The sequence below is a fragment of the Panthera tigris genome, chromosome C2, assembly GCF_018350195.1.
Source record: "Panthera tigris isolate Pti1 chromosome C2, P.tigris_Pti1_mat1.1, whole genome shotgun sequence".
Taxonomy (NCBI): Eukaryota; Metazoa; Chordata; class Mammalia; order Carnivora; family Felidae; genus Panthera; species Panthera tigris.
The window spans coordinates 123650338-123673972 of NC_056668.1; the positions used below are offsets into that span (position 1 = coordinate 123650338).

The window sequence follows — 23635 nt, forward strand, 5'->3', positions numbered from 1 at the left end:
CCAAAATGAGAGGAAATCAGAATTATCAGGTATATTACCTTCCTAGGCTGGTTAGAAATGTCTTTTGTTAGGATCCTGATGCAGAAGGAAGCAATGAGGAGATTTTGACTTGTGTACCTTGAGATCAACTTGAAGTCAAGAATATTTCACATAAGACTTGCCACACCAGGACCATCAAAAGCAAGAAATGTGATGAGAATCTGTCTACCAGTCTTGTATCCAAGGACATGGGTGGACAAGTCAGGGTAACATATCTATTTCACTTGACAGCTATGCTTTGTTGCAGAAGGGAAGACAGGCCAAAGAGCTTGGAGCTTTGGAAGAAATTTTAGGTCCTTAGGTTCAAGGTATGTTTATTTTTAACTGCTACTTTAAGAGAGATTCCAAGAAATCCTCTTTGACCATATTTATATCCTTTTACTTCTAAAGAGGCTTCATTTAAAGAAAAAAAATATGGCACAGTTCATAATCAGGAACACTTTAGCCCCTGTGGGCAAGAACAGATGGTTGCTGTTTTGCTTCAGTGCCCTGGCAGTCCTCTTCTCCCAGTCATGTCTAGAAAGTTCGTGAAGGCACACATGTGGCTGGCTTGCCAGGCCCACCACAGGCCCTCAACAAATACTTGAAGACATAAGACAACACTCTAGGCAGGGCAGCTTGGTCCACTTACGTCTCATCGAACAGAGGTTCCAGGGTCTTCCTTTTCACTGAGGTTTTCTTACGACTTGCCCACCTCCTTTCTGGTAGCAAGTACACACGGACATAGGGATCAGCTCCACTGCTGGTGCAGGGTGTCAGGTTTCTGATTTGGTTTCAAAGACATTAAAGAAAGTTTTAAAATACTGCAAAGACTCATTTGGAGAAAGCTATACTAGCCATGGAGCTCTAGATGGCTTTGAGGACAAAAATGCCCTGTCGTCTAGATGACCAAATAGCAACAGTCTGCAGATTTGAAGGACAAAACATCAGACACACGATTTCAAAAGCGTGTGTGTGTGTGTGTGTGTGTGTGTGTGTGTTTTAAAGTAGGGAGGAGAGCAAGTACATTGCATCTAAAGGAAGTAGGAGATTCCTACTTGAGAGAAGGTACTGGCTACAAGTCACCCCAGACAGTTTTGCAGTGGTTATGTCTGAACAAAGCCCTTGGCTCTGGAACCCATCAGCATCATTGAGGACTTGTCATTCACAGCAGGCAGCCTTCAGCCCTCCCTCCTTCCCTGTGTATTACTTGTCTACCTCAGCCATGCCACCACCACCCCCCCCCACTGCCATTGCTCCAAGTGCCTTCACTCTTTTGTTCACCTGATGCTCCCAGAGGCCTCTTCCTGGCCCCAGCATCTCGTTACCTGCAGCCGCTGATGAGCACACTGAGGCAGCGCCGCAGACACACATAGCGCACCGTGAGCCGAATCTCACCCAGCCTCCGCTGCCGGAGATCCCCGCCTCTGTAAAGAAAGGGCTTGTCACGTCCCTTGCCATTACGGGTGTTGGCCTCTCCCCCAACCCCAACGATAGAAGCATGTCCTGCTTTAGGAACATAGGGCCCTGTGGGTTAATAAAATAGCTCTCAGGTTCTTTTTGGTCTGAAGTCCGTTCCATCCATTCACATTAATTATCCTACTTTACAGTAGGAAGGATATGAACCTTGGAGTGGGATCTGTTTCTATACCATGATTTCCTGTGAAACCTTGGGTAAGTTATTCGACTTTTATGATAGTAAATTGTATCTCGTAGGCTAATCGTGAAGATGGAATTAAATAACATGCTAAGCCCATGGTAAACACTTTATATAAATCCCACATTCTAAGCTCTCCATATCATCCTCATACACTTGAGAATTCAGGAAATGTTTCTGCGGTAAGGAACCTTCACTAAAGCCCAGCACCTGTTTTACAGTTGGTATGCATTTGCTCTCTCTCTCCCCCCTTTCCCCTGTGTTTCTAGCATACCATGCTGCCTCTCATGAAGCCACTCTGAAAGACCAGAACTTGTACAGCAAAGTAAGTTTGTGTCTACTATTCTATCCAGGGATGGATTTTTCATGCATGTCATTTTAGAATAGATTAAGCAGAGAGGTGCATACTCAGTGTTGAGGCTGATATCTGTCAGGTCAAAGCAGGAGGAGGCCAGGGAGTTCAGCGAGGACATGCTGGGAGCCAGCCTCTTGGGCGGCCACGCAAATGGGGAGACAGGGCATTTCATGGGTCTGGGTGACTTGATGGGCCCTGGAGAGTGTAGGCCTGGGACAGTCAGGAAGATGGTGGCCGCACTCCTCTTCTTCCCCGTGGGCTCACAGAACCCTTTGGCACTGTCCTTGCCTTTGGGCTCTGGGCCTGTCTCTTGGGGTGTGGGCTCGGTGGCAACAGTAGTGGCACTGGTGGTTGTCATGGTGCTCTTGGAGGCTTCCTTGGTATCAGAAACAGGGTCTGGGGGGCATGGCAAATTTTCAGGGCCCCCTCCCTGGGATGGGGCTTTGGGGTCCTGGTTGGTGTCCACCTTCTTAACGAACAGAGGACCTTTCTTTAGGGCTTCAGGTCCTGTGTATGGGCTCCCCATCTCTCGTTCTTCCACACGCAGGAACTGCAAGCAGATGACAGGGTTATGGGCTGGGCCCCCCTATCCACCTTCTCCTCCTCTGCTCTCATCTTAACCTCTGGGAAATGGTTCCTTCCTGACTGCCCAATCCTCTGGATTCTACCTCCCACCCCCACAACCCCACACCATATCTTCCTTAATCTCTCTTTGCCCCTGGGTCCCTGTAACCAAATATTCTCTTTCTCCCTTATTCCTGCCTCAGTCATGAGTCTTCATGAAGACTCAGTCCTGCCCCCACTCAAACTGGCTGGTGGAGACCTAGCTCACTCTTACAACATGCACTGTTCCTCTACACAGAGGACTCCCCTGCCTTCTGGATGGGGTCCTTTCCAGCTGTCACCCTATTCACCACTGCTTTCCCTAAAACAGTTCCTGTCCACATATACCCCTGTGTTCCTACCACCAAAATTTCAAACCTCAGCCACTATGTTTCTTCCCCGTTAGTCATCAAGACTGTTCCTAGGGACTTCCATTTCTAGCACTGTGGTGGTCAAAATATTCTGAAAAATCTCATTAGGAATGTCTAATAAAATGAAACAAACATCCTTTTAAATGCATTGCCAAATTCACAAGAAAGGAGGGAAAGCCCCTGGGGTTACTGAAAAACGAAGGCTAAGCTTTCCTAGGGTGGTTTATCAACCTTGAAAATTCAAGGGGTAAGGAGAAGAGGCCTCGGATCAATGTGAGGCTGGGAGTTGAAGTGGGAACCATGAAGGTGTGATCTCTAGGGGAAAAAAGTAGTCTAGGATAAACATTCCACCCCCCAGGAAAGACTGATAAGAAATATGTCTGTCTCAGCCTGTACTCTGGTGGGGGGAACTGAAGACTTTCCTGAGAATATGGCACCTTACAGGACTGTCTTATATGAATTTTGGTTCTTATTTTTACCTGTGGAATCTTGAAACCTAAAATTTAAAAAATAACCTAAGAATGGACCCTAGGTTTGTAATGCTCCCGAGGTGCTTGGTTATAGTAAAATGGAACCTCGCTGGAAGCAAGCAGCTTCAGTCCAGGTCCCAGAACACTGAACGTATGTTTGCAACCCAAGTTACCAAGCATAGAAAACAGATACAACAACCATCAAAATCTAACTCAAGATCTTAAGATATAATGTGTACCTGTGAATTCTAACGTAAGTATTTTCAAATGACTGAAGATGGAATAGAAACATCATAATAAAATACTATGAAAAAAGATAAAATCAGAAATAAAAAACAGCCAATTAGTGGTCTAAGATGACAGAGATCTGAGGAAATTTAGAATGTAGCACCAGGAGATAAAGAAACAGAAAATATGACAGTGAGGTCAGGTCGGGACATGGAGGAGGTGGTGGTCCAGTGTAAGAATTCTAGAAGGAAGGATTGAAAGAATGGGAGAGGCAATATCTGAAGGGATAATGGCTGACCATATTCCAAAGTTGATGAAAAACAGCAATCTATCTCCTAGCTTCTTCTCGGCACAGAGCAGGTACTTAGTGCTGGGATAGACCACCTTGTTCCACGGCCAGAGCTCCACCCCTCACCTACCCTGGGGCACAAGAAGGGATGTTTACCCGAAGCACTAGCCTCATGGAGATGAGGCTGTCCAGGCCTGAGTGGTCCAGCTGAAAGCGCTGCTCCAGGGTGAGGTCTGTATAGGGTAGAATCTGGCACAGGGGGAACTCCAGCACTCCCAGAGCACACTCCTGGTCATCATCAAGCACCTGGGCAGTGGGCCAGTCACAAAACAGGCTAACCCAGCCTCAGACCCACCACTGCCTTTCCCGAGTCTCAGTTCGCCTAAGTAAGTACTGTGCTTCTATTGGCCCCTGGCCCTGTTCTGAAAACCTGGGACTGGGACCAGGCCTGGTCCCTGTTTACAGTCAGGGTAGAGGCAGTTATGATCTGTATGAGGCAGGGGCCAAATGCCCATGGCCACAGGGGCTTTAAGGGCTGATGAGCTGAGCTGCTCCATGATGAGACATCGGACAAGGCTGAGGGCCCCCAAAATTTGCTGGGTCATGAAATCTTGGACGAGTCATTGTTTGAGCCTCTATTTGCTCATGTGTAAAATAAAGAAGGTATCTCTTTTCCACAGATCGTTTTGAAGATTAAGTTATTTTTTTAAAGAAGTATATCATCATTGACGTCCAGGGAGGATTCCAACACAGGCCCTTCTGGGTGCTATGTAAAACCGGAAAGACTTGCAGGGAGAGAGCCAAGGGACGTGAGGGTTCGCCCACCCACCAGTCCGTGAGGATGCGGAGCCTCCACATCCTCTCCCACACACACAGGCTGACTTCACCACTGGGAGCACCTGCCTGAGGTGCACTTCAAGCTCCCCACCCCTCCTGCCGTAGACACCTCTTAGCCTTGTTCCAAGACCCGAACTTGACACAAACCTTCAGATGCAGCTCCTCGGCTGCCACATCGTACACAAAGAAGGAGAACACCTGGCTCCACACGGGGTCCTTGGTGTGGGGACAAGTCTGGGGATGGAAGAGAGAAAGATCACTGAAGGGTCAGGATGGGCAGAGCAGGGTGCAGGCACCCTCTGCTCGCATCTGGCCACTCACCAGCACTGCCTGGGGGTCAGACCCACCCACACGGCTTGTGGGAGACTTTAGGGTGGGGCAGCCAGGTTCAAAGGCAAGGAGAGCTTTCCCAGGAAGGTTGGGGGTTTAATTTACTTACTTAAATTCAAGTTAGTTAACATACAGTCTAGTATTGGTTTCAGGAGTAGTGATTCATCACTCACGTATGACACCAGTGCTCATGCCAACAAGTGCCCTCCTTAATGCCCATCACCCATTTAGCCCATTCCCCCCCCCCACAACCCCTCCAGCAGCCTTTGGTTTGTTCTCTGTATTTAAGAGTGTCTTAGGGTTTGTGTCCCTCTCTGTATTTTATTTTTCCTTCCCTTCCCCTATGTTCATCTGTTTTGTTTCTTAAATTTCACATACAAGTGAAATCATATGATATTTATCTTTCTCTGACCTTTTTCACTTAGCATAGTGCACTCTAGCTCCATCCATGTTGTTGCAAATGGCAAGAATTCATTCTTTTTGATCTCAAATATTCCAGTGTGTGTGCATATATGTACACGTACATGTATATACATAGATAGATCTTCTTTATCCATTCATCAGGCAATGGAGATGTGGGCTCTTTCCCTAAACTGGAAGTTGTGTGGGGCTGAAAGCATAGCAGCACTAGAGCTCACTTCCAGGGGAGGGGCCAAAAGGACTTCCACAGCTTTCTAGCATGGGCCCTTGGGTCAGTCACTCCATCTCTGACCCTCAGGTTCTTGAACTGTGCAACTATTTTGTGAGGTTGTTTTGAAGACACCGGGCCTAGAACGTGTCCTGACACCTACGAACACTGTTCTGTTCTCTAATCCCCTGCCCTTTTGCTTCTCTCCTGTAAGGGGTGGGGCCCTCACTGTCCCATGGCTACACACTGAACTGTCTCACCTTGCTCGTTTGTGTCTTCTTGCCTACAGAGAGCTTGACATAGGAAGAGGGGTCTCTGCTCACTTTATTCTGTGGGGAACAGATGGACAACAATGAAAGTGGTACCAATGGTCTGAGACACCACCCTGACCAGCCTCACCTCCCAACCCCCAGGAGCAGCAGTGGGACCTGGGGCCAGCCAATTGCTTCCCTCTGACAGAAGGCTACCCTGGTGCCCCCAGGTCCCTGGGCTGCCATCACTGTGAGCTCTAGGATAGGGCTAACCCCAGGGGAGGCTCCAAGGTAAAGACAGGAGGCCCAGAGCTGGGCCTGGTTGAGCACACGCTCTTGTTCCCTCGAGCTATGGAGGCAGACAAGTTCTGGCTCTTCCTTTACCTTGTGACCTAGGTACTTAACGTTTCGGGTGCTACTTGTCAAATGGCAACAAAACGAGACACACTCATCATGGGACTCGGGCATAACGAAAGTGGGGGGTGGGTTGCAAAGCCCAGTGCCTGGCACATGGCAGACATGGTGAATGGCACTCTTGTCATCCATAGGCTGTGTGTGCACAGACGGTCACCCAGAAGACAGGGCTGTGGTTACTCTGAGGAAAAGGCGCTGTGACTGGCTTTCACTTACCTTGGTAAACCTAGGGAGTTTTTTGGCTCGATATTCGCCATTCAGGTAGTCAAAGGGGTTTCTCTGCAGCACAAGAATAGGATAAATGAATGACACATGGACATGTGCAAGAGACGGGCACAAGGCAAAGGTGTATGTGACACTGGGCATGGCACCACTCACCGGCAGGTTGCAGGCACTCTCCAAGAAAACCACGAGGATGGCAGTTGAAAAGCCACTATGGTCCTACAAGCACACACAGACTCTCACTCACTGGGTGCTGAAGCATTAGGAGACACAGACTGGTTTTGGAGAAGCCTATTCACAGCAGAAGGAAGCTAGCTAGCCAGAACTTGAACTCCAGACAAGCCCTACGATTGCCCACAACCTAGCTTTTTGTTGAGACTGAATCTACAACTGCAGCATGTCAGATTCAAGTCAGACACAGGGGTGGACTTCCTCAGGAACGGGGCTGACCAGCACTGACAGAGCTTTTAAGGATCCCATCTTTCCCGAAGATGGCTGAGCTGCTCCGAGACTGCTGAGAGATCAGGAGCTGCCTGGTGTGGAGCTGAGGCCGAGGGACAGGTTCTGCCGAAGGTGGGGCTGGCTGGATGATTCTGTGAGCAAGATCTGGGGGCTTCATCTCGCCCCCTTCCACAAAGCTCACACAGGGACCGGCCGCCAGCCTCCTCACACCTTTCTGGTAGGGAACGCTGACACCCCACCCTCACCTGGGTCAGAGCTTCCGGGCTGGCGATCAGTGAAAGCCACTCCAGCCGCAGGTGCAGCCGCCCGCTGGTTGTGTCGTTCAGGACAAACCACTGCAGGAGGAGGGTGAGGAGGGAGGAGGGTGAGGAGGGAGGAGGGTGAGGAGGGAGGAGGGTGAGGAGGGAGGAGGGTGAGGAGGGAGGAGGGTGAGGAGGGAGGACGGCTCCAGGAAAGGCCCACTGAGATGCTACCGACCCTCTTCAAGCAGTTCAATTCTGGGACCTGGTGGAGCCCTAATAGGGGCTTTAGGGCAAAGATGGCCCAGCCAGGCGGTGTGGGCTCTGGGCTCGAGGGAATGGGAGAGGTGGTTATAGAAGGCCAGAGCACTACACTTTGAGATGGAAACAAGAATGTCCATGGGGGGAGGGGGGGTTGCAGGCTCGACTCTACCTCATCCACCACTCTGTTCGTCATGACATCCCCAAGGCAGATCTGCAGGCTGGAACACACAGGGAGTCGGCTTAGCTCCAAGCAGGCAGGAAGCAGCATATCCGAGGGCGGCCCTCAAGACAGGGGACCTTAGGGGTGCCTGGGTGGCTCAGTTGGTTGAGTGTCCAACTCTTGATTTTGGCTCAGGTCATAATCTCAGGGTTTGGTTTGTGCGCTTGAGCCCCACGTCAGACACAGCAGACAGCATGGAGCCTGCTTGGGATTTTCTCTCTCCCTCTCTCTGCACCACCCCCCCTTCTCTTGCTCTCTCTCTCTCACTCAAAATACATAATGTAAAAAAATGGTTTATAATCTTTGAGGAAAAAAAAGACGGGATCTTATTCATCTCAAGGCACCAGTGGTAAAGCGCCTGCCGCTCAAGCAAATGAAGGCCAGTCAGCAGGTGGCTCCAATCCCCAGAGGAGAACATGAGCAGAGGCTGCTGGGCACACTGGCTCTGGATTCCCCAGTGATGGTACTATGGGCATTTTGAACAGGATGATTCTTCTTTGTGAAAAACTGCCCATGCGTTGCATGGGTTTAGCTTCCCGGTCCTGTGTCCTCTAAACACCCGCAGCACCGCCTCCCACAGTCATCATTAACGACCCCCAGGGTGCATCCATTTCCAACACTGCCCCAGGTGCCCTCCAGGGGATAAGTCTGGTTAGCATGTGTTTGACAGGAGGTGACGGAGACCTAACCTGACTGCAGCCCAAACACAAGACCCTGATAGCCAGAGGGGAAGGGGGGTGGAGATTAAGTCTGGGTGACTGTTAGAAATGTGCTTGAGCTCAGCACACGCTGGAAATCAGTAACATGCAGCATGAACTACAAGCCACACTTCTCATCTGCAACAACACAAAAACTGCAGCTTTTTCCATTAAGAAGAGAAGAAAAAGAACATCTGGTGGGGAGCTGTTTCTTAGGGTGGCAGATGGCACCCTTCCCACTTTGTTTTGTTGCTTTTAAAATTACATGCTCGTGGAAACCAGCTAAACAATACAGGAGCAATAAAGATTTGGGTGAAACTCTCTTTTCTGCCTCCTCATCCCAGGCCCCCTGAGGTGAGCGGTGTGAACAGTCTGCTGTGTGTCTCCTGTGCCCTTCTCTGTGCTCACACAAACATACTCCAGGGTCCTCCCTGGAGACATGAAACCGCATGGGCCACACCCGGTTCCCGCCCCTTCCCCCCTCCCCACCCCCCCAACCAAGTCTTCCAGCTCAACACAGACAGACCCTGCTCATCGTTTTTAAAAGCTGCAGAATATTCTGTAGTTTGGCAATGGCAAATCTATTCAAACACTCGACCAATATCCTCTGAGGCTGGACATTTGTGTTTCCAGCCACCACAGTTCTGCTCATTGCAGAGCACCCCACGTATAATACTCTGACTTTATGGGAGATTCCTGGAAGTGGGGCTGCTGGGCCAAAAGACATATAAGTCTGAAGTTTTGATGGCCAGCCCCAGCCCCACCATCTCAGTCCCCCCACAGCCCTGAGTTTGGGTTCTGCCCCAGAGCAAGAGGCCAGGACTCCTTGGCACTGGGAACCTGACCATCCACGCCGGCCCCGCCCCTGCACCTGCTCTGAACAGAGAGTCTAGCTACCGCACCAGGACTGCAGGACGCAGAGCCCATGGGACACAAACCTTGGGGCCCTCTGCATCCCCGTAGCCCAGCTCAGGGCTGGGCACTCAGGAGACACCTAGGAAGGAGGTTAGTAGCAGGAACGTGGAATGACAGAGCAGGATGCCTAATGCAGTCACTGTGTCAGGTGACTGCGTGCTGGAGGCGAGGGTGCTGTGGCCCGAGGCCTGGCCCAGTGCCCCTGCGCCCAGCTCAGCCCTCCTCCTCACCTGCCCAGGAAGTCGTCCCTGTCGGGATCCTCGTCATACAGGTCCACCTCCAGGTCCTGCCCAGGGACTTCGTACACTATAAACTGGAACAAAAGACGGGATACTTGATCTGCAGGCCGCAACAATTGATGAAGCCGACCTCAAGCATGACCCAGGGAGAGCCCAAGTCCAGCCCCACCACCTGCCAGCTCAGAGCCCTGGGCAGTTTCCTGGCTTCAACGCCTCTGGAGAACCCCACCTGTAAGAAGGGAGTGATGTCCTCCCCTGCGGGATGGGGAGGACGGGGGTTGGTGCACAGGGGACAACGGCTGCTGTGTGTTTTGCATGGGGCTCGCAGCTTCTGGAGCACTTCATAGGCTGTGGGTGCTACCTTCAGGTAGTAGGGATTGTGGGTGGATTTAAGAACTTTAAGCTCCTGGTGTGAGGCTCTGGCAGCAGGGGAGGCTGGGAGGATTGGGGCAGAACTGACTCAGGTTCTTTTACTTTGATTTGAAAAATTCCAACAAATCTGACAGTGATGGGGAAGGGAGGTGGGAATTCATTTACGAGCTGTTCCTCCAGCAGGGCCACGGCAGCCCACCTCTGAAGCCTGATGGATGTGGGAAGGAGGAGTGATGCAGGCCACCCTGCATGTCCCCAAGGCCACTCCTCCGGCCTGGTGTTGCCACATGGGTGTGTGAGGCCCTCCCTTGTTTGTACCCAGCATGACCCAATGTGGAGCCTGGAGGGCATCAAAAGTAGCCGAGGAGACCCTCACCTCAAATACCTCATTCCAGGTGGGGTTCAGATTCTTGTAGATGGTCCTGCTCCGGAAATGCTGTAGGCCAATGCTCACCTTGGCGTAGGGGTCTGACTTGCCTCGGATCCCCAGGAAGTTGTCCTTCTGAGCCAGCTTCTCTGCTTCCAGCAAGTGGACTCTGATCACTCCCTGGAAAATGCCCCAGCCCAGGGCTCACAGCTGCTTTCTGGGCTGTGCCCGCCCCCAAGGCCCACAACATCAGGGCCAAAGCCATCAGACATCATCCCAGCCCCGTCTCAGTGTCTCTGTGGTCTAGATGGGAGACAAGCCAGATATGGCAGTTTCCTTGCCAAAGCCACGCAGCAAGTGATGTCAGGGTCCAGGGCTCTGTCCACTCATCACCATGCCCTGCCCCCATTCCTGGCCTTCAACCTGCCGTGTGAATGGCTCGTTCAGCCGCAGCTATTTCCTCCTGTGCTGACGACCACCATCTGAAGAGGCTGCCTCCTGGATTCCCCCTCTCTAGAGGGGAACAAAGTTCTAGTCATTTCCTCCTGAGGCCCAGGTGTACACACCCCTGTGGGCACTGCGTGCCGCTGGCAGAGTGCTCATAAAGGCCCCGCACTCTGGGCTTTGTCCTCAGACAGAATGGAACGCAAGAATTAGGAAGTACACTTCATGGGGCCAGGAGGCCTCCTGCCTAGAACTGTGTTTTTAAGTATCAGTAGATACATGTACGCTTAGGATGAGCACTGAGTACCGTATAGAACTGCTGGGTCACTATCTTGTACACCTGAAACTAACACAACACTGTATGTTACCTGTATTGGAATTAAAATAAAAAAATAAAACAGTGACAGATACACAGGCATTTACCCTTTGACCCAGTAATCCCACGTCTAGCCCTAAAAGTATACTGCCAAAACTCAAAAAAGACACGTCCAAGGCTATTCGTGACAGCGCTATTTGTAATAGCGAGAGATCAACACAGCCCATTCAATAACCCCCTGCACACACACACCGTGGAGTACTGGGCCGCCGTAAGCAGGAAAGAGTTAGGGCCCTGTCTACCCTGTCACGGAGCGGTGCCCATGACATACGGAGTGATAAAAGCAAGGTGGAGAAAACTAGGTTGCTGCCATCCGTCAAAGAAGGGGAATATGACCATCATCAGATATGCACACACAACCATATCTGCAATATATCTGCAGCTGCTCATTTTAGAAAACCAGCAATGAACAGTGGAAGGATAAACCATTACTTAAGGGGGATGGTGGAGGTCAGGTGCAGGGAAGAAAGGATCGAAACCAGACCCCTTAAGATAGAATCCGTTTTTTATGTTGGACTTCGGAAGCTTGCAAATATTTTACATGACTGTGAAAGGAAGTTACGGTAAAAATTCAGCCCTAAAAATAGAAAATGGAATGAAACAAATCAATGTAAATGTTCACGGCCAGTTGTCGCAAACACGCAGAAAGAACTATTCCAAGTGAGTTTAAATGGTAGCAACTTTCCAGGACCTCTTGAGGGGGATATCCCTTGAGCACAGATTGTTTTCAGTAACAGAGGCGTAGGTGATGGGGTTGGTTGTTATTCTGAGATGGCCAAATTCAGCCTGGGGAGGCTGAGAGGACGTATGTGCTGCCGCCTGCTCGCCCCGGGCCTCACCCCGGTGCAGCCAGAGCAAGCCGATGCCTCTTACCTGGTACTGGTGGAGAAATGGGCACGCACCCCTCTCCCGAGCCCCAACTCGCAGCCCTGAGGGCACCTTCTGTAGGGAGGCCATGTGGCTGTCCTCAGGGGCCTCCCAAGCAAGGCCCAGGATGTGGGGGGCAGGGACAGTGGGACTGAGCACACAGGAAGGCCCACGTCCTGGCTCAACTGAATGTTCTTCCCCGTGTACCCCAAGGATTCTTTCCACCACCAAATAATGGAGTCGGGGGAGTCTCGTGTCCCTGAAGGGAGGATGGGAATCTCCTAGAGTTTCCTGGGGGCAGGGGTGACTTCCCATAGCCCCCAACCCAGGCTGCACAGGTGGGGGGTGGTGAGGGGGGACCAGCATCCAGGAAGGAATGCCACCTGGGTTCCGCCCCTCCCTAGATGGGTGGCTTTGGGCAAGTCAGTCAGTCTTCCAACGCTCGGTCCTCGCCCGATCAAACAAAGATGCCATGCTCTCACAGGGCAGAGACCAGGCTTACCAACTGAGAATGCATTCCCTCCTCCAGCCTGAGGGTCCCTCAGCTCTGGGCCCAGTGATCTGTGGCCAGTGCAGGTACTCACGCAGGGCAGAGGAAAGAGCAGGTTGGTCACATCCAGCCCCTTCTTCACAGGCACAGTCACGCGGTTGGGCAGTACCAGGTGGGCGGCGATAAGGTCCTCCAGCAGGCTATCTGACACCTCGCTGGGGACAGTGGACACGACCAGCTGTAAAGGCCACCCACCCCTCCACTGGTCATCCCCAGAGCTCAAACCAGGAGCAGAGCATGGTGGGGTGGGCCCTGCCCAACAGGGAACATCCCTGTCCCCAGCCTGCCTGGCTGGTGGGGGTGGGGGAAGATGCGGGGTTTACATTTTGACAGCCCCTGACCACCACCCTCTCAATCCCGCTCTGTTCTCTGAGGCATCCCAGCGTGGTAGCTAAGGGATGGCCTGGAGCCTGTGTGCAAATCTCAGCTCCACTACCCATGAGCTGTGTGACCTTGGGTAAGTCGATCACCTCTCTGGACCTGTTTCCTCATCTCAGAGAATAGCACCTGGCGCACAGTAAGTGCTAGCTAAGTGTTTGCTCCCGTAGCTCTTCTACTGGCTGACATCCCATCAGAGTTCTCTGCTCACTGCCTGACTCCCTCTCCCCAGCAGAGGAGCAGGGACAGTGCCTGGAACAGGCCTGGCACGCAGAGCGGGTGCTCAGGAAATATCTGTTGAATGAAACAATGCGCCACTGGATTCTCTGCATCCAGGGGGCCGGGAGCAGTGGGATCGTCCCCAGGGAGCGAGCCAGTGGTCCTCCCCGCAGGCCAGGGAGCTGCCTGAGCCCGGGGAGCCTGCTGGTGCTTGCCCTGGCCAGTCCAAATGTCCCTGATGCCTGGGGACACGTGTCCACGTGGGCCTGGAGCCCTCCCTTTCTCCTCCCAGGGGGCCTGAGGCTCTGAGTGCGGCCCTGCCACGGCCAGTCCCAGGAAGGGACGTAGAAGAATCGGGATCCCCTTTCACTGAGGAAGAGCCCAGAGAAGTCACACAGTTGCTGAACAACAGAGCCAGAGAGCCTGTGCTCTCTCATTAGCCCACACAGCCTCCCCCAGGACATCTCCTGTGGCCAGTGTGTGCCCGTGCGTTTGAGCGTGTGTGTGCGTGCGTGTGTGCGCGTGTGTGTGCGTGTGTGTGTGTGTGTGTGCGTTTTCTAGGTGCAGTGCCTGCCCACAGAGGCCAAGCAACACTGTTAGCCTCCTGGTCCCACTCCGAACACACCAACACATTTCCCCCCAGGGCAGGGACAGCATGGTGCCACCCCGCTCCTCACACAGGAACCGGGAGGGAGGGCACAGCCAAGGTGCAGCTCCAGTCACCGGATGCCCGTCTCTGGAGGACCTCACTCTTGGGATCTGCCTGGCAGCTCTTGCAGTGCACTCACTTGATTCCTGGAGCGTCCAGCAGGTTGGTCAGGCCTGTCCAGTTGATCTGCAGGTGCTGCAGGGGCAGAGGGAGGCTGTTAGGCTGGAAGAAGCTAGAAGCCCAGGGCTGGGTCCCTCTGCCAAGCGCCTCACACCTGCCAGCCCGGGGAACCCAGCCTGCTGGTGGTGGTGGGACCTCTGCAGGGGCGTCAGGCAGGTGAGGGCACCTCTCAGTCTTGCTTAGGCCTCGGCTTGGGTGGCTGGGGCCGCGAGGCCCGCTGCTCGCCTGCCAGGACCACACGGGAGAGCAGGGCACACGGCCACAGGCCGGCCTGGACTGAGAGGTCTGGGTTACACCGTCTCCACCTCGGTCCCCCTGTGTGACCTCGGCAAGCCACTCTCCCGAATGTTTCCTGGTCTCAGGGAGAGCAGAGCCGAGCACCTCAGGCTGCCTTAGATGACATGAGACGAGCAGTTGGAGCAGCCAGTCTCGCCGGCCTTCGGCAGTTCCATTCTGGGACTCAGACTGGCTCCTGGGGTCTAGCAGGCGAGTGCTTTCTCACAGGGAACCGCAGGCCTGCGTCTTTCCCTGGGACTTACTGGCTTCTGAAGGAAGAACACCGTCACGGCTCCCACGAAGGGCTTGTCCACCAGGAGGGGCTCCAGGATGATCCGCAGCGTGCCCTGCAACTGGGTGGGCACAGGGGGCCAGTGTGGGACCTCAGCCCCACTCCCCCCTGCACCTGCTGTGCTCTGCCGAGGCCACCCCCAAACATCAGGGCCACCTGCTGTTCCAATAGGGACCACACTTGGGAAACAGAAATCTGCACACAGCTGTCACGCCTCTGCCAGCTACCAGGGGCCCCGAGCTAGCCACCACTGCCTTCCATGGGTGCGGAGGGCAATTTACTTTACCTCTTGCTCACGTTTCAGGCCAGCCCAGCCAGCGGGGACCCAGCTCCCGTATTACTCCTCTACCACAAGAGATCTCCACCTCCTCCTCCAACCGCCTCATTTCTAAGCACTGGTTCTGCATCACTCCATGAACAGAACCTTTCCCTTCCCTGGGCAGCTGATATCGCCCTGGGGGGACTGTACAGAGGCAGGTGTGGGGCCATGGGGCCAAGCAGCAGGTTAATAAGGCCTAGTCACCTCTTCACGGCCAGGCGACCTCAGGCCTGGAGTCCCTTGGTCATCGTCAGCCTGTGTTTGGTGTCTGCACCTTTTCTGCAGCCTGCTCCAGCATGAGCCCACTTCCCCCTGCCCAGCCTCCCACCCCAGGGGCAGGAATGGGGGGTGGGCAGTCCCACCAGGCTCCACGTACCTGGATCCCATTCACGCCAGCCTGTATCTTCTGCAGCTCTGCACTGATCTCACAGTCCCCAATGTAGCTGAAAGTGGGGAGGGACGAAGGGCAGGTACACCACTCAGAGAGATCAGGAAGCTTGCCCAGCACCACACAGCCCAAGTCCAGGCGGCCAGCCACCAAGCCTGAGCCCTGTGTCACCTGGATATGGCCTCCCTAAAAGCCTTAGCCTTTCTCAGCTCTGCAAAAATACCGACGTGAGCCCAGACCCTGGGAGGCAGCTGCACCGGTCCTTTCACCCAGGTGCCTCATGAATATCCCTACCTCCGCCCACAAGGGCGGTGACTGTGGTCACCACTTTGCCCTGTGACACCCCGAAGATGTGAAGTGGGGGCTCTCGATGAACATATTACCCAGTCCTCCGCTACTGCTGTGTGCCTGCCCCGTCCCTGTTCAGGTCTCTTCCCCAAGGACACAGGAACCTGAGTCTAGCTGGCAGCACTTACCAAGTAATGGGCACAGGGAGCCCAGATGGGCGCCTTGGAGGGTAAGGATCATAGGACTCTGTCAAAGGGTCCTCTAAGGGGACAGAAAGCGGGGAGGCTTTAAATATCTGCAGGACAGGCAGAAAAGCTGGGTATCACAGCAATGCTGAGTGCCCTCTGAAGAGCAGGGGTTGGTGGGGGGGGGGGGGGAGACCTGTCTGAGCTGAGAAGCTAACTGAGTGCCAGATAACCTGATGTGCCTCAACTATTCATGCAAGGATCCTGTGGCAAAGTTTTGGAGCCAAGAGTGACCAACAGCCAATATCATCCCAACACACTTGAGACCAGCCCTCAAATGGGGATGGGTATTCCCAGAGTTGACTCTTGTCTTCCCAATATGCTCTCGGTGCCAGCCTCTGGACTAAGGACAGGAAATGAGGCACTGGAGAGGAATGGCAACAACCTGGAACTTTAGGAGTTGATCCTTGGTCCTTTAAAGCATAGTTCAGATCTCACCACCTCCAGGAAGACTTCCTGGATTGAATGTCCCTTCTCTCAGACTCAAGCCTGCTACAAACATCATTCCAAAGAGGCTCCTTTGCCCAACCCACTGAACTAGTCACTCATGTGTCTTTGCATCCTTGTTTTCCTGAGGTGCAATGACTCCAGTTCTCCCACAGATTTCTCACAGCCTGTGCTCAGAGCTCCCTGGGCTTTACCACAAGTCCCCATATCTTCTTGCCATACTTGCTCCCTCTTTCTACATGCTCTTTAAGGCAGCTGGTCTGACCCTCCAGGTGACTAGCCCTGACTTCCAAGAAAGTTCTGCTGTCTGGGCCTTGGCACCCGGAGCATGCTTGGTGCCTAGTCTTATGGGAGGAGCTGGGCCTGGGCTGAGGGTCAAACAGCTGTGGCTTCCCTGGGACCATCCATTACTCCTGATAGTCGGCCCTGCTCCAGCCCAAGGTGGTGTGGATATGTCTTTTGTGAGGCGCTTTCACACCCCAAATTCGAGTGTAAGTATGCTACTCCATCCTCAAACTGACTGTTCTCACACAGGGTTCCCCTGTGCCCTACACCCGGCCCACAAAGGCAAGAGGGCTCACCATATCTGCAGGTCCAGGACCACCTGCCTTCGGTTGCGCTTGTTAGTGTGTGCCTTGACGCCGTTGACCCTGGGGCACTGGAAGAGAGGCCAGAGGGCTAGGTCAGCAGGGATCCGGCAGCAAGGGATGGCTGCTGGCCCCTCGCCCAGCACCGGGCTTTGTCCCCAACAACCAAGGTGGCCTCTGCATTCCCGGGATGAGGCACAAACAGAAATTCACACTGCTGCATCTGTCCTGGGCACTGTGATACTTCCCTCCCTAGAACGCACACCCTTTCTTCTCTCTCTTAGTGCAGGTATTTACGGAGTACCTGCTCTGTGCCAGGCACTGGACTGGGGAGAAGGCCAGGAGCAAGATGGGCTGAGCCTGCCCTCATGGGTTGGAAGCCCAGCAGAGGAGACAGTGGTGGGGGAGGGTGTGATGAGATTCAGCCCCTTGCTGTCACATGGGGATCTGGAGATTTCAGGAGCAACCTCCCCTGGTGTGGGCAGAAGTTAGTGAAGGCTTCCTGGAGGAGGAGGCATTTAAACAGTTCTGGCCTATGAGTAGGAGTCGGCCACCCAAGGGCAAGGGAAGAGGGCAGGATCCCTGGCTGTGGGATCTGACCCTAAAAATTAAAGTGCCCTGCCCTTGACCCAGCCCTCCATGACCCAGGGTCATGGTCCCCCAGCCTCTGGGGCTGAGGGCTGAGCTGCTAAGTAATGCCTCCTACCCCAGGTCTCTTCGCCTTCTGTTAGGAGGCTATTGGGCATTGGAATGGGGGTCTGATTATTATTTACGAAGAATAAAAAGCAAGTATCATTTGAATTTGAGTTATAGTCATGCTGAAGTAGTGAGGGTTGAAGTTCACTAATGTTTGCAATCTAGTTTGAAATGCATTTTAAAAAAAGATGATGAGGTGGGGCACTGGGGTGGCTCAGTTGGTTAAGCGTCCGACTTCGGCTCAGGTCATGATCCCGTGCTTTGTGGGTTCGAGCCCCGCGTTGGGTTCTGTGCTGACAGCTCGGAGCCCAGAGCCTGCTTCGGATTCTGTGTCTCCCTCTCCCTCTCTGCCCCTCCCCCGCTCACACTCTGTCTCTCTCACTCTCAAAAATAAATAAATGTTAAAAAAAAAAGTTTTTTAAAGATGATGAGGAAAAATAGATGCATGGATATGTGCTAAAGCAAAATACAGCAACAGGTTAGCAGTTGTTTGATTCAGATGTCTCGTGGCATAATACTCTCACATCTTCTGTATGCTGGAGATTTTTCACAATGAAATGTTGGAGAAAAAAATTCGGTCAACCACACTAGAGGATATTCCATTATCTTTCTGTTCTCCCCTTAGAAAGTGCCATTTACAAATGCACTGTCACATGAAAAGCCTATCCAAGAGTATGGAACCAAAAATGCAGGGGAAAAAGTATTAATAGGGACATCTCGAGTGGTTTAATTAAAATTATTATGTAGTCTTTCCACAGTTTGTGATATGTGTGGTAGGTCAGCTTTTTTAAATATATAGTTTGCTGTGGTTTATTTTTGCCATTCTTTCTCATATTTATTTAACATTTATTTTTGCCCTGATTTTATATTTTTATTTTTTTTATTTTTTTATTTTTTTTTTTGAGAGAGAGCGAGAGCACGCATGTGAGCAGCAGAGGGAGAGAGTGAATCTTAAGCAGGCTCCACACCCATCATGGAGCCGGACACAGGGCTCCATCTCATGACCCTGAGATTGTGACCTGAGCTGAAATCAAAAGTCGGACGCTTAACCGACTGAGCCATCTGGGCGCCCCATGTTCTTTTTCTTTCCTGTCGAAGCTTCAGGCCACGTCCACCCTGGTCTCCAGGGCCTTCGTATTAAAGACCCAGAAAAGCCAGTGGAAGACTGGGGAGCAGGGCGGGGCACTGTAACGGACTTCCCACAGCCTGGAGCCTCTAGGCCTGCTTCTGTTGTGACAAGGGACAACTTCCCAGCAGCATCACATCCCACAGGCATCGGGCTGTGCGGTAAACACAGCAGTCTGCCAGCTCCTTAGCTCTTAGCCTGCCGAATCCTTCAAATGCCAACTCAGACATCACCCACTCCCGGCAGCCTTCCCTGACTACCCCATTCCCCTCCACTCCTGAATTCACGCATTCCTCTACCATTGTGTGTACACGGCCCTGTTGAGGTCCACCAGTTTATACGTCCGCCTCACACAGGACAGAGACCTTTGTGAAGGCAGGCGCATAGCCACGCCCATTTCTGTCTATGGTGTCTCACTCACAGCCATGTTCCATAAAGTCTACATGAACGAACCAGGGAATGGACAAATGAACCAACAGATGCTGGGACAAGCCAGTCCTGGCTGAGTCCGAGTGGCATAAACCAGAATCTCCAGGGCTCAGGCGGCTAGCGGGGCAGAGTTGGGACACGCCCTGGGGCAGGCAGACGGCTCTCAGCAGGCTGGCCTGCACTCTGGCACCTGCCTGCCCCACAGCAGACCACATGCTGGGGCCTCCGATTTCCCCAGTGATGGACATCACAGCAGTTCTCTGCCTGGAGGATGCTTTTCTTTTTTTTTTTTTTTTTAAGTCAACTCTACACCCAACATGGACCTCAAACCCATGACCCCAAGATCAAGAGTCATGTGCTCCAGCGACAGAGCCAGCCCGCCAGGGGCTCCTGGGATGAATTTTCAAACAGCAAAAATAAGACTCACAGTAGTGGGGCACTTTAGGGCAGCAGGAACGGGGCACAAGGGTGGACTAGGAAGCTGTCAAGAATAAGGACCTGATGTTGGGTATGTCAGATGCAAACCTCACCTATCCTGGGTCACCTATTATCTTCACAGAACTAGGGTTGGGCTTGTGACGCTGCTTGCGAGAACCAATCATTTGGTACAGAACTATCCACTGTGTTGAGGCACTTCCTCTCTCCGTGAAGGTGTGCTCTCCCAAGCTGATGCCTTAGCAAGCATGACTTGTACATCTTTGTATCTGGCCGACTGCCACTGCCTGGCATGTTTCCAAAATTTGGCTGAAGAAAGGTGGACTTATTTCCCATCTTTCCTTTTTGTTCTCTCAGAGCCAGGCTTCCTTAGACCCTGCAGAGACGGTGGGGCCGGGACTCAGGGGTGAGGGGTCTATACCGAGGCTGAGAGGCTGAGAAGGGCAGGTGGCGGCCAGGCCCCCAGCAAGGTCCCCTGGGATGTTCTCAGTCAGGAGCGAATGACCTGGGGCAGGGTTTGGGACAGAGAAAAGGCTGCAGAGCAGATACAGGCTGCCCCTCCTGAGACATCACCCACCTTTTGTCACCCACCTTTTGTCCAAAGTAGAGCTTGGTGAAGGTGAAGGTCTTCAGGTGGATGCTCTTCTCCCGGATCTTGGGCTCGAGTTTCTCCCGGAACTTGTTCTCCATGATCATACTCAGGTAGGGCCAGATCTGAGAGATGATCTGTGACCACAGGAAGAGGTTCTTGGGGGTCAGGTCTGTTTCCCCCACCCAAGACCCAGGGCTACCCAGAACAACCTGGCCCCGGGGGCGGGGGGTCCCATGGCCCTTACACTGCAGCGCCCACAGGCCTGTCTGCCCACCCATCCATGCAACTGTCTATCCATCTATCCATCAAACATGGCATAACTACAACAGTTGTTCTCACTCTGGCCCAGGCAGTGGGACCCCAAGACTTGGTGCTGTTTTGCAGAACACCACGAAATGGTCACTCAACTTAGTATTATGAAACTTTTGGTTCACTGCTAAAATGTAAGCTATCAGAATCAACATTGTGGTGTAACCAGGAAGGAGCAGGTGCCAGAGGCTTAAGGAAAAAGAATCACAGAAGAGAAAGTTAAATTGCTTCCTGTGGATTTAATTTTTTCTAACAATCAAAAAAAGGCTGCCTTGGGCTGATCTCTGCAGAATGACTCATGGTGTGGGTCTGGAAAGTAAGCATGGGACAGGGGAGAGGGAGGGCAGCAGAGAGTGGTCATAGTTTAAAGATGCATTTCCTGTTCCCCAGACCCAGCATCGGAGGAGCCCGAGGCTGAGAGGTTTCAGGGCACCATTGCCTCCATCTCTCTCAGGGGCCCCGTTAGGGCTGGTTCCGTCTTCCTGCCTCACTGCTTTGTCGTCTACTGAGTGCATCCTGAGCATGAAGCTCCATGGGACACACTGGGTGCCCCAGTGTGTGGTTTGTCTACACAGTTGTCTCCCCACCCGTGCCCTGAACTGAGGGTGGGAGCCTCATCCTACAGTCATACGTCCCCAACACCTTGTGTGGGACTCTGTGTGTCAGTGTAAGAAAGCAAGATGTAACACACGAGGGCACCCATGAACTAGGGGACACAGGCAGGAGGGACTCCCCTTTGTGGGCACAGAACAAGGTCTGTCCCAGGGGCCCTGGGCCCAGCATTAATCCACAGAAATCTGGTCACTCCTCTGAAAGCAGCAACCTACTTCGTCCAACTTCTATCCATAGGCTGGGAGCAGTGTTCTTTTTTTCTTTTTTTTAAATGTTTATTTATTTATTTATTTGTTTATTTATTTATTTTAATTTTTTTAACGTTTATTTTTGAGACAGAGAGAGACAGCGCATGAACGGGGGAGGGTCAGAGAGAGGGAGACACAGAATCCGAAACAGGCTCCAGGCTCTGAGCTGTCAGCACAGAGCCCAACGCGGGGCTCGAACCCACAGACCGCGAGATCATGACCTGAGCCGAAGTCGGCTGCTTAACCGACTGAGCCACCCAGGCGCCCCAAATGTTTATTTATTTTTGAAAGAGAGAGCGCGTGAGCGAGCAGGGGAGGGGCAGAGAGAGAGAGGGAGACACAGACTCTGAGGCAGGCTCTAGGCTCTGAGCTGTCAGTACAGAACCCGACGCAGGGCTCGAACCCACAAACCATGAGATCATGACCTGAGTCAAAGTCGGACACTTAACTGACTGAGCCACCCAGGCACCCCTGCTGGAAACGGTTTTTGATCCACACGGCATTGACATCTTTGGTAACACAGAACTATCAACTTTTGCTCAAAAACCATCAGGAAGTCTTTTCTTAGACCTAACTTAAGTCATTCCTGCTGTGGCTGTTCTAACCAGAACAGAGGCAAGGTTCATATTAGAAAAAGTCCTGAGTCAGAATACTTGAGTGGGTGGGAGGATCCACGAGCTGTCACATTTAGGGGACAGATGTGGGCTGTCCAGATAGGGGCCAGACTCTGTTTCCTCATCTGTAAGAAAGGGCTAGACCCAGAGTTGGAGCCTGGGGACCCCCCTGAGGCATCTGGGAGCAGAGCCTGCTGGGAGTTCCCTGAATGATCTAATAGTCGTCACACCAGTGATGACAGTGTTCATGACGTCCCAGGCACTGTGGGGCACTCATTACCTCATTAACCCTCACAGCCTCACAAGGCAGGGACCGTAATTATTCCTGTTGCACAGATAGGGGGAACCAGCTCTGAGAGGTGAGGCGGCCTGCCCAGGGTTGCAGAGTCAGTGCTGACAGATCTGGGCTGGAGACCAGGTAAAGTGTGGCCATGGCCTTCCTCCCTAGCAAGCACTGATCTTGGCCTCATGGGCCACTGGGGGTGCTGCATTTTTCTCTATACTTCTCTGTGTTTTCTAACATTTCAGCTGTGGCCATGCATTAGTTTCACACTAAAATAAATTTTGTTTTCTTCTGTTTTGTTTTAAATAGAATCATTGGTAATGAGAAGATTCAGGAGGGTGGGAAGGGGAAGAAACCGGCAGAAGGCAGCCGGCAGTTACTGCCAGGAGGCCCCTGTCCCTGTGCGTGGTATCGCTGATGCCCCGTCCCCGGGGTCCCTCAGCCTAGGGCCAGGAGGATGAGGCCTAGAAGGAAGCCAGCCCTGCCGGACCCACCCCGGCCTTACCTTATTGGCCCACTCGACCCGCTCCACATCTGGGAAGTGGATCTAGGGAACAGAAACCCCAAAGGTAAGTTAGATTGAACACCTGCCCATCCCTGAAAACCCAGAAGCGCAGCAGCCGGGCAAGTCCCCGCTCCCACCCCACACGCACCTCTGCTCTTCCTCCCCGTCCAGCACCCACTTGGCCAGAGACTCAGCCAGCCCTGCCCCGGAGCGCACCGTCTGGTGCGGCAGGCAACCAGACCGTACCAATGCACGGTCAACACTGACACTACTGGGCTTGGAAGCCCTGCACATAGGTGTGCGGTTCTGTAGAGACTGCTCCTCTCTCCTGCCCCCCCCCCCCAACTGCGCCCTGCAGCCCACAGGCTGGAAGGGCAGGGCTGGAACCCCGTTGCTTGCTTACGCAAATAAGACCTTCCTTCCCAGTGGATACACACAGTCCCCACCCGGGCTGGCCCAGGGTACCACCCGACTTCGTTCCTTGCCTTTCCCTCCTCCTTATTCCTTTTAATGCCACAAGTAATCATGGACTCTGGAGAAAAACTAGAAAATACAACTAAGCAAAAGGAAAAATATTTTATCACAGAATGCCAAGGGACAACCACCGTTAACAGGTCCAGCCTATTGCGGAAACAAGGCTATGTAGTTCCCACAGAAATTGAAGTCACCGTGTGTTTTGGTAGTCTGCTTTTTTCCACCTAGTGTATGTAGGATTGTATTGATTCCTAAGGTAACAACTGCCCGTTTGAAAGCCATTTTCATAGGCAACTGGAGAATGGAAGTGTCCCCCTCAGCTCCCAGGAGCCCCTCCCCAGCAGGCCAGATCTGTGGT

The 23635-nt window shown here is 52.7% G+C and overlaps 1 protein-coding gene across 1 annotated transcript in view; it reads right to left on the bottom strand.

The window, feature by feature from the left end:
* Window positions 1–23635, bottom strand: part of ESYT3 (extended synaptotagmin 3) — a 49569-nt gene that overhangs the window by 8159 nt on the left and 17775 nt on the right. The window contains exons 2-20 of the mRNA XM_007087455.3: window positions 22804–22845; window positions 20232–20366; window positions 16949–17025; window positions 15376–15442; window positions 14652–14741; window positions 14072–14127; window positions 12721–12841; window positions 10459–10629; window positions 9702–9784; window positions 7808–7856; window positions 7381–7470; window positions 6830–6892; window positions 6668–6730; window positions 6047–6115; window positions 4976–5062; window positions 4148–4297; window positions 2084–2580; window positions 1347–1445; window positions 671–802 (exon numbers count right to left, since the gene is read on the bottom strand). Of these exons, the coding sequence (XP_007087517.2) occupies window positions 671–802; window positions 1347–1445; window positions 2084–2580; window positions 4148–4297; window positions 4976–5062; window positions 6047–6115; window positions 6668–6730; window positions 6830–6892; window positions 7381–7470; window positions 7808–7856; window positions 9702–9784; window positions 10459–10629; window positions 12721–12841; window positions 14072–14127; window positions 14652–14741; window positions 15376–15442; window positions 16949–17025; window positions 20232–20366; window positions 22804–22845 (2141 nt within the window). The remainder of the gene's footprint in view (window positions 1–670; window positions 803–1346; window positions 1446–2083; window positions 2581–4147; window positions 4298–4975; window positions 5063–6046; window positions 6116–6667; window positions 6731–6829; window positions 6893–7380; window positions 7471–7807; window positions 7857–9701; window positions 9785–10458; window positions 10630–12720; window positions 12842–14071; window positions 14128–14651; window positions 14742–15375; window positions 15443–16948; window positions 17026–20231; window positions 20367–22803; window positions 22846–23635) is intronic.